The sequence below is a fragment of the Tamandua tetradactyla genome, chromosome 16 (genome assembly GCF_023851605.1).
Source record: "Tamandua tetradactyla isolate mTamTet1 chromosome 16, mTamTet1.pri, whole genome shotgun sequence".
Taxonomy (NCBI): Eukaryota; Metazoa; Chordata; class Mammalia; order Pilosa; family Myrmecophagidae; genus Tamandua; species Tamandua tetradactyla.
In genome coordinates, this window is record NC_135342.1 from 29,883,273 (window position 1) to 29,898,475 (window position 15,203).

The window sequence follows — 15,203 nt, forward strand, 5'->3', positions numbered from 1 at the left end:
TAAATGTTAAATTTCTTGATCTAGACCTCAGCACTTACAGTGGTTACATAAGTGAGTATCCTTGTCCTTAGGAAAAGTACATGGAAGTATTAAATGTTCAAAGAGAATGATGTATACAACCTACTCATAAATATTCAGAGAATAGATTTTATAGAAATAAATAGAAAATGTGGTAAAATGTTAAAAAAATTGGTGGATATCTGAATAGGTGATATGTTGGAGTTCTCTGTGTGGGTTTGCATTATTTTTGCACCTATCCTGTATGTATGAAATTACTCCAGAAGAAGGAAAAAAACATGGATGAAACTTGAAAACATTATGCTACGTGAAACGAAGCCAGTCACAAAAAGCCACATATTGTATGTCATGGTCAGGTTCATGTGTCAGCTTAGCCAGGTGGTGGTACCAGTTTGTCTGGTTGGGTAAGTGCTGGCCTGCCTCTTGCTATGAAGACATTTCATAGAATTAAATCATGATCACACCAGCTGCATCCACAGCTAATTCCATTTGTAATCAGACACGGGGAGTGTCTTCTGCAATGAGTGACATTTAATCTAATCAATGGAAGGCTTTTAAGGAGGATTCAGAAGAGACAGTCTCTCTTCCTGCTTCGGCCAGCGAGCCTCTCCTGTGGAATTTGTCCAGACCCTCCATCGGAGTCATCAGCTTCACAGCCTGCCCTATGGATTTTGGACTCTATGTTCCCACAATTATGTGAGACACTTTAATAAATTTTATATTTATGGATATTTCCTGTTGATTCTGTTTCTCTAGAGAACCCTAATTGTATGATTCTATTTATATGAAATATTCAGAATAGTCAAATCTATAAAAACAAAAAGCAAATTAGTGATTGGCAGAAGTCGGCAGGAGGGGGAGTGATGGCTTAATCAGTTCTAGATTTCCTTTTGGGGTGATGAAATAGTTCTGAAACTACATAGTAGGAATAGTGGCAAAACATGGTGAATGTGTTAAATGCCACTGAATTATGTTCTGTAAAATGGTAAATTTTATGAGTGCTTTACCACAATAAAATAAAGGCAAATAAATGTATACATCTTTACTCAATAATTAATAAATAAATGGGAGTCAAAAGGGAGAGAATATAGTATATAATGGCTACATGCTCAGATCATGTAGATATAGCATAACCATGAAAAAATTGGGAGAATGGAGAGAATATATGCAAAAAAATTGCTTAATTGTTTTAGAATTGAATAATTACTGTCATTCTTAGATTGCTATACGTATAATGTGAGAAAAAGGAAATGAGTAATTAGAAGTCTTCTATTTCCATAATCCTCTATGTCCTTGAGAACTAGGCTTCTTGAAGGACCGATCCAAAAGCTATGAGCAACTCTAATATGCAGACTGTGAGTTTGAAATACCAATTCATACTGGGAAGAAAAAACAGGGTTTCTTCAAGAAATGCTGATTCTAGCTCTGGGCCAGTAAATGTACAGGATGAGCCTGGAATATCTTGATATCCCAGACAGCAAGCTAGCTCTTAAAGACTAGGGTCACATCCAAAGTCTCAGGATCAAACTGAAGAGGCTCTCTCTGGCCAGAGAGCTCCAGCAATGTTAAGAATTGCAATAGGGTAAAACAAACAATATATTTAAATAAATGAATTTATAATGATAGTAAATAAAAACAAGTTACCTTTAGAGGATAGGGAACCCAATCATTGTCTTGATAACTCAGAAATAAAGGAAAAGAATTAAGCATTTATCTTGCCTTTCCTACGTGAACTGTATCACTGGGTGACCAAATGGTAGATGAGGGGGACTACATAAGTAGTCCAACTAATGAAAGGAAATGATAGAACTAGAATATCACCATACCGCAACTCCCAATGAATAAATGGAACTAGGCATTGAACAACAATGGCAACTAACAGTAATTGATAAACTGCATATTTCTTTTGTGTGCTTTTCTAGATCTCTTAATTTTTTTAAATATAAAGGATAGAGATATGACAGGGTTTTAGACAAAGAGCAGGAATGGGGTATTGACAAGTCTCAAATGGATACTGGCGGGAATTTTTCAAAACTGATTAAAAGATCCATCCACACCTATTTTCAAAGAGGATATGCAAGTGTCTGTGTGTATGTGTGTGTGTACGTATATATATGTAACAGGAATATGCAAAGAAAATGAACTGAAAGAACATAATAAACAGGTAACAATGGGTGAGGGGAAGAGTAGAATTCAGGATAGGGAGGCAATCAAAATAGACCTTAGCCTTATTTAAAATATTTCACTTTCTTTTTTCAAGGAGAATATATTCATGTATAAAAAATTACTTAAAAACAATCTTGTTAAGTGAGAAAAGCGTTATCAACAGAAACATCAGATACATAAAGGCAGATGGATTAAAGCAGAGTCCAAGGGCTGAAATAGCACTTTTTAAAAGTCCAAAGTTATTTCTCACAACCCTGAACTGGGTCACTGAAAACAACTTCTCTAGGACAAACATTCCCAGTACCATGGAAATTTCTGCAAAAATAAAGAAGAATACAATTCTGTCTCTATTAGTTGTCTTATATTTAAGGAGTACTTGGAACAGCTTTAGAGGATGAGGAAAACCCAAAAAATTCATTTGCAGAAAATAACCACTTCAACACACACACACACACACACACACACACACACACACACACACAAAGCAATAAAATACACAAAAGATCCTCTTCAGCAAGCTTCCTGAGGTTCACTTGCTTCTGCTGCTGGATCTTTGCTCTTGCTGTTCTCCCAATAGCTGCATGCCTAAACCCCTCATTTCCTGCTGGTCTCTGTTCAATTACTCAATTGTCACCTCCTTAACCTCTTTCTGAGCACTCTCCTCTCTGAAATAGCATCTTGGATCTCCTTTCTCCTACTCTGTTTTATTTCTCTTCAGAGACCTTTCACTACTTGGCATATTACATAATGACGATGTTTATGGCTTTATGTTTGTGACTCTACCTCTGGAACATGAGCTCCATGAAGGCAGGACTTGTCTGTTTCCTTCCCAGCAGTGACCCCAGCACTTAGAAAGAGCCTGTTTGTAGTGAGGGTCAATGAGCAGAGAGAGGAAGAGAGGGCTCACCTCCACGTTCCAGACATAGGAGCTGTGGAAGAGCTCAGACCACATCTTGTTCACTTTGTTGATGTCCCTGACATCCCAGATGTAGATGCTGTGGTCCTTATACACACAGGTCAGCCACTGGTGAGTGGAGTCAAAGGTCAGCGCCACTGTGTCTGGGTAGACTGCCTCTGCCTTCCTGCGGAAGAGGAAGCTAACAAAACCATACAGATTATCAATGATCATTAATGTCACTGTGAGTAGTGATAGCCAACTCTGGTGATACTTGAGATGCTTCCTGCGCAGCAATGCCATCCCTCATGATATTTGTGTCTGTCCGTCTCTCCACTCCAGCTCCACTTCTCCCTTATTCCTCTTCCTTTGCTTTGCTTCTAACACAGAGGTCGCAAACTAGAAACTTCTGCCTAACTCCTGAGGGCCTCTGAGTTTTCAACTCCTGATAACATTCCTCTCCCCTCATCCCATCCAAGCCCCCATCCTTTATCTCTGAGCATGAACGGATAATGGGCACATACCTCTTGACTTTCCTCTCCTTGACTCCACCAACACACAATCAAAAATCCCAAACCCAAAAAAGGGTGTGGGAGCATTCTTTGGCCTGGGCCCTAACCTAAAAAGACTACAATTTACTGAGCAATTTGTGTGCCAGAATGAGAGCTTTAGCTGCACTGAATATTCACAACCACCATGAGAGATACACATATAGTTTACTGATAAGGAACTGAAGCACAGGGAGGTGCACTGACCTGCCCAAGGTCACACAGCACAGAATAGAATGTGGCAGGGCTGGGCAGCCCTGGGAATTGCAATATACCACCACCCTCTCTTTCCTTCACAACACCCAGTTGTTCCCTCCAGGTTACCTATTGGAAAAAGTATCCAGGAGCCAGTGTCCAGCCATCTATACACAGGAGTCCCTGGTTAGACAGATCTCCCCACTAAAACAGACTTACAACAAGAGGGAAGATATGTCATAACTGAGCCCTCCAACCACTCTCAACCCGGCAGTCAGAAGGATTTAATACCAAAAGCCTGACCACATAACACCAATGCCTGAAATCCCCAGTGGCAGCCAACAGACGTTAGAATAGACTACAAGCTCTTCCCATTGGCCTACATGAATGCTTAGACCTCATCTCCTATCATTTTCACCCAATAACTCAGCCACACAGCCTCAGCCATTTCTGCAACATGCCAAGCGGTGTGTTATCCCTTAAGGCATGACATTTACTGTCCCCACTCCCTGGGATCCAGCTCTCCACACAGTTGGCTCCCCCTTACCAAAGAGGCTTCCCCTGGTCACCCACTGAATACAGTCCCAATTCCCAAGTACTCTCTTTGCTGAGTCCCTGCTTTATTTCAGCAATGCATTTATGATTCTCTGAAATTATTGTATTTGTGTACTTGTTTAACATCAAGCTCCCTCACTAGACTGCAAACTTCACAGCAACAGATTCTACTGCCTCATTATAGCTGTACCCTGCTCCCAGCTCAGGGCTGGCACTCAGTAGCTGCTAAATAAATGTTTGCCACATGAATGAACACATTTCATTATATTTGTATCTGTTCTAGGCCACAGCCTGAGTTCTTTAATTCTTCACAGCACTTACCACTATCTGAAATTATCTTATTTTTCCTTTATTTGCTCATGGACTGTTACTTCCCCCATTCAGCCTCACTTCTCACCCTGGGGCTTGCCTCAAGAAGGCAGGGACTTGGCTGCTTTGTTCACACCATACTGCCTAGGGCCTAGAATAATCACTAGCGTTTGTAGGATAGACAGACAAGTTGATGGATGCGGAAGAAAGGATGGATGTCAATGGAAAGGTCTAGCGGGTCCCTCCCCCTTCCCCCATGGGACCATACCTGGGCTCCAGGCCCTGTGCCACATCCACACCGAGGTAGTGTGGCTTGGGCAGGTTGGCAAGGTAGTGCAGGTTGTGGGCATGGAATATGCGGACTATTCCGTCTGTGCAGCCACAAAATATGAGCTCCTGGCTGACATAGAGGCAGGAAGAGAGGGAGACCTGTGGAGGTAAAGTGAACCCAACTGAATTAGGTGCTTCAAGTGGCCTAACTCAGGGACATGGGGACTAACAGAGCAACCTCGGTCCTCCAGAGAAGCCTTAGAGTTCCTTGGGTCTAAGAACCCCATTTTAATACTTTCTATGATTTGTGGAATTGGGATATAGCCTACAGTCAGCATTGAAGGAAATACACCAGCAGGCAGACAGAGGCATGAATTGGGATGGAAATGTCATTGTTCTCTGCAGAGAAACTCAGCCGTGCATGGAAACTATCTGTTCAGTAGATTGTGACTTCAGATAGGTCACTTGCAGGGACAAGGTTTGATTTTTAATTTGAATTTTGAAAACAACTTCAGAAAGATACTTCAAAGCAGCATAGAAAAAAATTACTGTACATAGGAACTTCAGGTATCTGGGTGACATCTGAGACTCAGAGCCAGAGTTTTGCAGCTATAAAAATCAGCATTACCCTACATAGCAACTTTTAAAAACACTGAAATAGTGATCAGACTCCAATTAGAGATCTGAATGAAACTGATCTGGGTAGGACTAAGATAAATCAGACTGAAGGATAAAGGATGATAATGACTGTATTTTAAAACCTCAACTTCTGTGTGAGACCAAAGGAAGAGATGTTTATTTGATGCAAAATTTATATTTTTGGTAGTCCACTACCTAATCCTTTTTTTTTAACTACTAATTTAACTTGTATGATCAGCTTATTTGAATACCATAATTACATGGAACCTTGAATAGAGAGTGAGATCTTATTGGTTTATATGGATTGGTGTGATATCCCAATACATCCCAGAGTAATCTGGTCAGAAGATAAAAAAGTATTTGCAAAGTCCTCTTGAGGGACTGGGGACAAAAGTGGAAATATTAAACTTCTCCACCTGGGAAGACCTGATATTCTTGTAAACATTGGGGATTGCCAATTTGATTGGCTAGGTCCTCAATCTTGGGGATTACCTTATGAAACTTATTCCTGTAAAGGAGAAGCTAAGCCTGTTTAGGATTATGCCTAAGAGTCACCTTCAGAGAACCTCTTTTTTTGCTCAGATGTGGTCTCTCTCTCTCTAGGCCAACTCTGCAGGTGAACCCACTGTCCTCCCCACTACATGGGACATGACTCCCAGGGGTGTAAATCTCCCTGACAACGTGGTACATGACTTCTGGGGATGAGTCTGGCCCTGGCATCATGAGAGTAAGGAAGCTTTCTTGACCACATGGGGAAGAGAAATGAAACAAAATAAAATTTCAGTGGATGGTTAAGTTCTAGCAAGAGGATTCAAATAAGGAAAAACAAAATGACAATTTAATCAACTAAGAAAGAGAAATAAAATGCAGGATTCTGCCACAGGCCCTGACACCAGGCAATCCCTGGATGTGAGAGTCACAAGAGAATACCAGGAAAAAGAGCATAAACTGTGATGTGGCCACCAAAGGCCAAATGGACAGTCAGTTTCAGAAGAAAGCTTGGTCTCAAACCCTCAGAAACTGAAGAAAAGGAGTCATGTAATCTACTGGCAGATCACCCTTTAGATTACAATTTTATGTATTTTGTGTAGTCAGCTTGGCTAAAAAGTTACTAAATCAATGGTACCTTAGTTTTTTTAAAGAAAGGCACCACCATGAGCCAAGAATGCTCAGGAAAGAAAAGGTGAACTAGATCAAACAGGGGCACAAAATCATTATAATCTTGACTCTCCCAATTACAGAGTGTCAGGCACTGTGCTCAGTGCCTTATATACGTTATCTCATGGGACTCCCTTATCAACCCTGTTGGGTAGGCAGCAGTATTCCCATTTTACAGATGAGGAATCTGAGGCCCAGAGAGGAGGAATTGCTTATCCAATACAAGGAGAATAAGAGGTCAAACCCAGCGCTTGTGTGGTCAACTACCAGGTAGGAAGGCTGCCAAGCACCCGTGGAAGCATGTCACAGGAAGAGAACGTTTTTACCAACAATGGTAGAGAGGGAGGGTGGGGTACCTTCAGGTTGATCCACTTCTCCAGCACTCTCTTCTCGTTGAATTGGCAGAGGAGGCCTGAGCAGGACACACAGAAGGTACTGCCTGCCATCCGGCCTCGGCCACAGGCCACACCACAGAAGACATTGTTGTGCAGCTCACCCAGGATACCTGAGCGCCCTACAAGGGGCACTGTGCCTGTCACCTGGAGGCAGAGCAGGAGACAGTGAGGTACTTCCCACATAGCCTGGCCTTATTACCAGAGGACATGACAGAGCAGAAGAGTAGGAAAGAAAAAACAGAATACACACTTCCAGGCAAAAGGGCTGGAAAGCAGCAGCCCTGAAATAAGGCCTGCCCCCATGATTGGGGGTTCCTAGAAGGGCCAGCAGGCCAGCATATGGAAAACAGGCACGGAAGCAGAAGCTGGATCCCTAAAAGACCAAACAACCTCAGAGACTACTGCCCCCAAATCTCAGGTAGAAATAGGAGCCCATGCTGTCCCTGATGGTTACTTCCCCAAGGCCTGGCTGAGGTAGCAGGGACAGAAACTCACCTTTGCTTCAGTGGACACTTCCAAGAACCAGAACCTCACATGCCGATTCCCAACAGTGACAAAGTAGCTGCTGTCCTCTGAGAAAGAAAGGGCAATGACCCTGCACGACACCTTGTTGGAAGCCACTATAATATCCTTCTGCAAGAAGATAAGTGCAGAGACACTCATACCAGCATTGACTCCATTGGACTATTTGTACCTCTTCTCTCAGTCCTGAGTCTACCACTCTCCCCTACTCCAAGCCTGTTTTCTTTGGGCCCTTCAGTGAGCTGCTTTATGGGGAAACCTGTGTGGTGCTCTCACTATTCCCAATCTACAGAGGAGACTGTGGCTTGGAAAGGTCTCCCATGTAAGTGAGTTCCAGAGCACTCTCTGAAGGCCCCAGCTCTTCAGCCTAAAGGTGTGGGAAGATGGCCACAGCAGGAAACAAGGATGACATCATCCACAGCGGCCACAGACAGGGCTCTTACTCTGGCCCCTGTACCATACTGAGTCCGTCACAGGATCACTCATGGAATCCACTCAATAGCCCCATAAGGGAGGTGCTTCTCCCCACAACCTGCCAAGCTCAGAGAGAAAATGGCACATAGGAGGTTACAGGTAGAGCCAGGACTTAGTACCCACTTCTGCTGATTCCACACCCCCCCCCCAACTGTTCCCATGTCTAATCTCCTACTGCATCTTAACTCACTGCATCTTCAACTCAGTGAGGTAGATACTATTACCATATTCATCTTACAAATGAGGAAACAGATGCACACATAGGTTAAGTCACCTGCCCCAAGTCACAGCTAGTCAATACAAAAACAGTTATAATAATTCCATGGTTTGCAAGATTACCAAGAATCAGGGTGCTCTGGCAGCTGGCTGCCTGCCCACATGCCCACCAGCCTGCTCTCACCTTCCAGTCCCAGACGTTGAGTACCATGTCATGCTGGTAGCCCATGGACACAATGTGCTTCATATTGGGTGAGAAAGCCACACAGGCCACGCCATACTTGTGGCCCAGCATCTCTGCCACCTGATTCTTCTCATCCACGTCCCAGATGCGCACGGCAGGCCTGTGACCATTCTGGGAAAGGGAGGGTTGTTACTGCTGCTGGACTTGGTGCTAGGCAGGGAGAGAGGAGCTATCAGGATTAAAATTGGCATTGACCTGAGTGTGCCCAACAGCCACTTCCCCATCTGCCATGCTTAGGAAGAAGTTATTCTAGGGGCTCACTGGACCTTCGAGGAACAAAACAAATGGTCCCAAGACCCCTCCCCATTCACTCAATCATGATTATAACTTACCTCACCTGTCACTATGTACTTCCCATCAGGGGAGAAGGCCAGAGCACTCAGAGACTTCCTGGGGGCAAGGTAAGCAGTTAATCACAGGTTCCGCTGATGGTGGGTGGTCAGACCTCATCCTGGCTATACTCACAGCACTCTGCCCAGCCCTACCTCCCAAGCCTCATAGAGCTAGAGCTGCTTCTGCCTAGCAGAAAATGACAATGCTTTCCCCGCACCCATCTGCTGCCCAGGGGTAAAAGGAGAGGATTCCTCTTTCCTAAAACCACAAGCCCACTGTATGGAGAACCTTCTTTCCTCCCCCTCTACATCTGCACTCCACACCAGCAGATTTCAGGCTTTTCTGAGGATGAGGCTCAAGGATCTGGTGAGTCTGATATGCAGCTAAGGTGAAAATCCCCATGCTAGCCATACCAGCTCCTAAGACAGACCCACTAGCAGCTAAGGGTAGCTACCTCCACACCATCTGCTTCAGATCAGGGTTGCCCACTTTAATGTAGACAGGGATCAGAGTCAACATGGTGGACAGGAACCAACCAAAGGTAGCTCTACAAATGCCACTAAGCTTTAATCCATTGTTGCCATGAGGAATGCATGCTCCAGGCATCAGAATCTCTCATTTTTCTAAAACAAGAGAGACATCTGGGTTTTTGTGTAAAAATCTTTAAATGTTTTCAACTAATTCCAAGCTTTAGAACATGCTGTGTTGGCCCAACAATAGTCTGTGGGCCTCTGGTTTGCCAAAGTGAGGCCCAATGAGAGGACACTCTCACAATACAAGGTAGTTATTATACTAAGGAGAAGTGTCTCGCTTTAGCTCACACAGTGAATAAATGCCTGAGCCAGGGCTGGAACCCAGCTCTCCCCTCATCACCAGTGCCAAAACCCATAAGGAGGAAAGGGTTCAACAGGTTCCTTCCAAGTGGGAATCTGGGCCCTATTTGCCATATCTTACAGACCTTGAGGGAAGGAGAAAAGTCACACATTATCCGTCTACCTGGAGAACCAGAGCCAGAGGGTCTGAGCTTGAGCTAGCCAAGGAGTGAGGAGGGGTGCCTCGCAAAAGCCAAAACCCTACTGGAACCATATCCTCATAATGACAATCAGTCCTAAAGCATCTGCCTTGCCTGCTGCTCAGGGCCAAAGGCCTTCTCAGTAAACTTCCTGAAGACTCAGAGAGGGGCTTTGGATTTGGGCCACAGAGAGCCTTATTCCACAGATGCTCCTCAGCCCCAGCAAAGGCAGAGGGAGATGGGCCTGTCTCCTACCAACTTCATCCCTCCTTCTTCAACCCCTTTCAGCCTTCAATTCTATCAAAAGGATAACAGTAGGAGGGATCTTTTAAAAACCCAAATCACGTTCATTCAGTGATTCAGAAAACAGTAACTGCCATCAATATGCCAGATACTGTTCTGAGTGCTGAGGATATAGAAGTGAACTAAGAGAAAATTTCTGCCCTCACAGAGCTTACATTGTGGAAGGGAAATAGTAAATATACATCAATAAGGAAATCAGAAACCATACCCAACAGGAATAAATTTTGTGGTGAAAAATAAAGCAGGAAGGGGCGATAGAGCAAACTGGAAGGCTGCGGATGTACAAAGCACGTCTCTGGCTTGTAAACACCCTCCACAGGCTTCTCTATGTACTTGATATACTATCCAACCCCTTCCCCACAGCCCATGTGACAGGGCCTCTGCCTGTTCCAGTCTCATCTTCTCCTATTCCCCAACCCCTTCCACTCCAGGCCCATGGATCCTTGGCTACTCCTCAAACAAAACCCAAGATTCTTAACCATCACAGGGCCTTTATCCTTCCCGTGCCCTTTTTTCCCAACTGCCTGGAACATGGGTCACCCCCTCACTTCGTTCAGATTGCAGCTTTGTAGTGGCTTTCCCTGAGTCCTCTGATTTGGCTTTCTCCCTACCCTCTGCCTACAGCCTTGCCCTAACACAGTCCCCGTTATTTTCTCTATAACACTTATTATGGTCTGATAGTAATGTGCCTACTGATTTACAGTTTGTATCCCCCACTGGCTGTCAGTCAATCTTAGAACAGGGATTCTTGTTTCTTTTGTTCCTGCTATGTCTCCACCATCTGGAACAGAACTATCAGAGAGCCAGCACTTGGTGAATGTCACTGAACCCATCAATAAATGAATGAGTGAGTCATACACATGTGAACCCCTCAGGTTATGTGGGGAAGGAGGAATGTGCCAGGACGCTGGTCCTCCCCAACTTCATGCCCAGGGCCCAGTCTACCTGGCAGTATTAAAGATGTGCTGCTGCTTGTTCTCCTTGGGGTTCAAAATCACCACCACACAGCTAGGAAGAAAGAAGAAAATATAATCAAACAGGGGGAGGATTGGGGGAATCCACACATAGACAAAGCTGTCTTTGAACAGGAAATTCTGTCTTTGGTCTCCTCCTCCTACAGATGTTTATACTGAGAATTTGAGGGGACTTAACACTATTATCACAAATATATTCTTCAGCAGAAACCGACACTTTCTCCATGGTTATGTGGATAAAATGTGCTGGGGCTGGGACATGAATCCAGGCTGCCTGACACCACAGCTTGGGTCTTAACCACCTGTCTTTCCCAGAATTACTGCCTCCTCCCACCTGAAGTCACAATCAAAGTTTTCATAGCACTTACTACATGCTAGGTACTGGTCTAGAAACAGAGGGGCCTGTGGAATCTTCTCCATAGCCCTCAGAAGTAGACAGCACGATATGCAATCTACAGATGGAAAAAATGAGGCCCAGAGAGATTCACTGATGACTCCCCAGGCCAGGCAAAAAAGGCTCCAAATGCCTGAGCAGCAATTAGAGGCTGAGGCCCACCCACTTGCTTGCTCACCCTGCCAGGTAGGCCACATGGCCTGTGCTGGGGTCACAGGTTAGGCCACTGCTGCTCTGGGCCGTGATGCCAAGCACTTTCTCCAGTGATACCTGCAGAGAAAAAGGTCCAAGTCAGAAGCACCTGCCCCAGCAGTATCACAGCTGCCTCAGTCCCGTTCAGTCTCTGCTGCATTTGACACACACTCACTGAGCTTCTGCAGTCAAGCTATCAGCAGCTAATGTTTGTTCTCAACATTACTTTGAGAAATACACTGCTAGATGAAGGGTACAAGGTGGTGAAGAAGACAGACAAAAGCCCTGCTTTCCTGGAGCTCACATTCTGGTGATGGTGGGGAGGGAAAACAAAGAAAACGAACAAAACAAATATAGAGAAAATAAAGCAGGGATTGGGATTGAGAGTACAGGGGAAAGGGGAAACAGCCTCACTGAGAAGGTGACCCTGGAATAAACTTCTAAATACTTTTATATAGATTAAAGACCTGAATGCTCATAACAATCTAAGGAAGAAGGCACTATTGTCACCACAATTTTACAGATAAGGACACTAGAGGCCCAAGGTCCTACACCTGGGGAACGGCAAGGTTGGGATATAAACCCAAGTAGGTTGGCTCCAAAGACAGCACTTTGGGCCTAGTAATGGAGATACAACATTGAGCAAAAGTGGACCCTGTCCATTTTCTCATCAAACTCACAGTCTAGAATTTCAAATTTAAAAACCCTCTAAGCAAGTAGGTGAAACGGGCAAGTCCCTATTTAACTACAATCCCTACAGCGTAGGGATTAACTGGAATTGTGCTACTTTCATATTTAGATCAGTTCCTAATTATACAGAGTAAAACACTCTTAGGCAAGTCCATGGTATCAGAACTAAAAAGTTACCATAAGGTAACAAGTAATGTTAATACTGAGCATTTATCAGAAGTCAGACACTATTCAAATACCTGTAACTCTATTAATTTATCCAACGTTTAAATAAGTCTGTAACATAGTTACCATTGTCACCACCATCCTCATCTTACAGATAAGGAGAGGGATACTCGGAAGTGGTAAGTAACTTTAGCCCCAGGTTACCCATTCAAGAAAGAGCAGAACCAAGATTCTAACCAGGCAGTCCAGCACTGTCACTCATGTCATTTCACTTACCATTAAGCATTATTGGGCAGTAGTATAATTGATCATTTTTAGACAATCTTTTGCTTATCTACACTGTGCTGCCAAAAGAAAAATAAATGATGTGCTGCCCAAAATACACAATAACAATAACAGTAGTCGCTAACTGTACTAACAGAGTACTTGCAACGTGCCTGGAGTTGTTCTAAGTGCTTCAGGTATGTTAGCTCATTTAATCCTCACAAATGCCCTACAAGGCATATTAATACTTTTATCTTCATTACAGATGAGGAAACAGAGGCACAGAAAAGTTCCTAACTTGCTAGGAAGAATAGAATTAAAGCATAAGCCCAGACAGTCTAGGTCCAGAACCTGTGTTCTTTGCCACTTTGCTATATGGCCACTCTGAAAGTGCTATTGTTATTCCTCTACATTTATACATAGTTTAAGAGCTCACAAGGCACTTTCAGGAACATACAAGGAAAGGGCCATGAAGAACAGGGCGCTGGGTGAGAGACTAAGGTGGGTATCTGCTTTAGATTGGGATTCAAGAAGGCCTCTTGGAGGTAAGAATATTCAGGCTGAGACCTGAAAGATAAGGAGCTAGCTTTGGACCGCAGCAAAAAGGCCCAAACACAAGGGCTGGAAGGCAGGAGAGAGCTGAGAGCCTCAAGGAAACAGAGAACAAGTCAGTGTGACTGAACCTTGGTAAGAGGGATGCCAGGGGAGCTACAGCCAGAGAGGTGGGCAGGGGCCCACTTGCATAGGGGCTTGCAAGCAGGAATGGGCAACATGTTTGGAATATAGCAGGGAGCTACTGAGCAGGAACAAGGTCCACCAACAGTTACCATTTATCCACCCTTTATCTGATGCCATGCACTATGCCCAGCAGGTCACATTCACAATTTCTTCATATCTCCCTAAAACATAATGGTCAGGTTATTGTTTATGAAAACAGATTACACATGTTGCTTTGCTGGGGGAAATTCAACCTATTCTAAAATCGCCTCTTTTTTTCTGTACTCAAGATTTAGGAAAGTATTCTGTACTCCCCCCTCCCCACCCCCATCCCCAGCAGCTGGCACTGATGAGATTTTTAGAATATTACTAGCATCCTCTCTATAGTTTTGAGTGGCCATATGGAATTCCATCTTGGTAAGGGAAAAGGAAGAAGGCAGGGGTTGACGGACGGCTGGGGAGACCTGAGACTGAGACGGGTAGGACTCTGGGCCGAAACCCCTAAAGACCTGGCGCGGCGGGGTCAACAAAGTGGTGGAGTTCGGGAGAGAGTTTAAAGTTCAACTGGAGCTCAATCCCATAAAGCGTGATGAGAAGGTGACTTGCAGAGACAAGGTGTTCGGAGAGATGGGACTGGAAAGGAACGCCGGGAACAACCCAGAGGCTTGTGGGTGGGGCCAAGGGTTGAGAAGCGAGGCCAGGAATGATGGGCAGCGCCCGTGAGAAAAAGATACCGAAAAATGGGAGTAGCCTTTCTGAAGGGGCGGGTCTTAGTAGATGAGGCGGGGCTGGGAGAAACCTGAGGGGACCCGTCGGAGGCTGATAGGTGTGGCCAAAGAGCTGAACATTGGACCCGGGGGCCCAGGGAGCTGGGAGTGGGGTGGGAAAGGCAGATAGATCCTCACCCGGTTCTGCACCGTATCGTCGGGCGCCGCTGTGAGTCGAGTCCGCCGCCGGAGGCAGAGCGGGGCAGCCGGGGGCGGGGAGGACTGGTTCCTCCGCGCCGGAACCCCCACCATGACGGATGGCAGCTTCTCTCCCGTGTCGTTCCGCGCGTAGCCTGCGAGTCCCAAGGCCGCCATCGTCACGCCGGGGCCGGGCGACCGTTACACGCCCAACCGCCGCAGCCACGACTCACTTGAATAGCGAACCGCCGCGGGAAAGCCGGAGCCGGCGCCCATTGGACACGGCGTGCCGCGGGTTTAGCCAATCTCGGGGCTGCCGGGCGGCCCTTTCGACCAATAAGGGCTTAAAGGAGTAGCGTAGCCTCGGACAGGGTGGGGCTATTGCTACTGCCACCGCCTTCGGAAGGAAGGGGCCTTGGTTCGGGTTTACTTAATGCTCGGATTTAGCGTATTGGTGGTTTTGGACCATTCTGCCTTTTTATCATTCACTGAAATAAACAGGATTTAATTTTTGCAAGGGTAAGGCCATAACCGCCTCACCTCGCTTTTTGCTGCCTGCCTACCCACGGCGACTACCCACACCGTGACTGTCACCCGGATGTGTAATCGCAGGGTGGAGCCGAAAGAGAGTGACGAGCCAGTCGAATTGG

The 15,203-nt window shown here is 45.3% G+C and overlaps 1 protein-coding gene across 4 annotated transcripts in view; it reads right to left on the reverse strand.

Annotated features, from left to right (window-relative positions):
- Nucleotides 1–14,801, reverse strand: part of WDR62 (WD repeat domain 62) — a 52,695-nt gene extending 37,894 nt beyond the window's left edge. For 3 of the 4 annotated variants that reach the window (XM_077132046.1, XM_077132045.1, XM_077132048.1), the window contains exons 1-10: nucleotides 14,554–14,801; nucleotides 11,799–11,890; nucleotides 11,595–11,678; nucleotides 11,198–11,260; nucleotides 8,937–8,994; nucleotides 8,545–8,715; nucleotides 7,644–7,781; nucleotides 7,110–7,292; nucleotides 4,955–5,115; nucleotides 3,092–3,281 (exon numbers count right to left, since the gene is read on the reverse strand). In XM_077132046.1, coding sequence (XP_076988161.1) covers nucleotides 3,092–3,281; nucleotides 4,955–5,115; nucleotides 7,110–7,292; nucleotides 7,644–7,781; nucleotides 8,545–8,715; nucleotides 8,937–8,994; nucleotides 11,198–11,260; nucleotides 11,595–11,678; nucleotides 11,799–11,890; nucleotides 14,554–14,730 — 1,317 coding nt within the window. In that variant the 5' untranslated portion in view covers nucleotides 14,731–14,801. The remainder of the gene's footprint in view (nucleotides 1–3,091; nucleotides 3,282–4,954; nucleotides 5,116–7,109; nucleotides 7,293–7,643; nucleotides 7,782–8,544; nucleotides 8,716–8,936; nucleotides 8,995–11,197; nucleotides 11,261–11,594; nucleotides 11,679–11,798; nucleotides 11,891–14,553) is intronic. The other variant, XM_077132047.1, reaches the window with a different exon arrangement.
- Nucleotides 14,802–15,203: the final 402 nt, after the last annotated feature.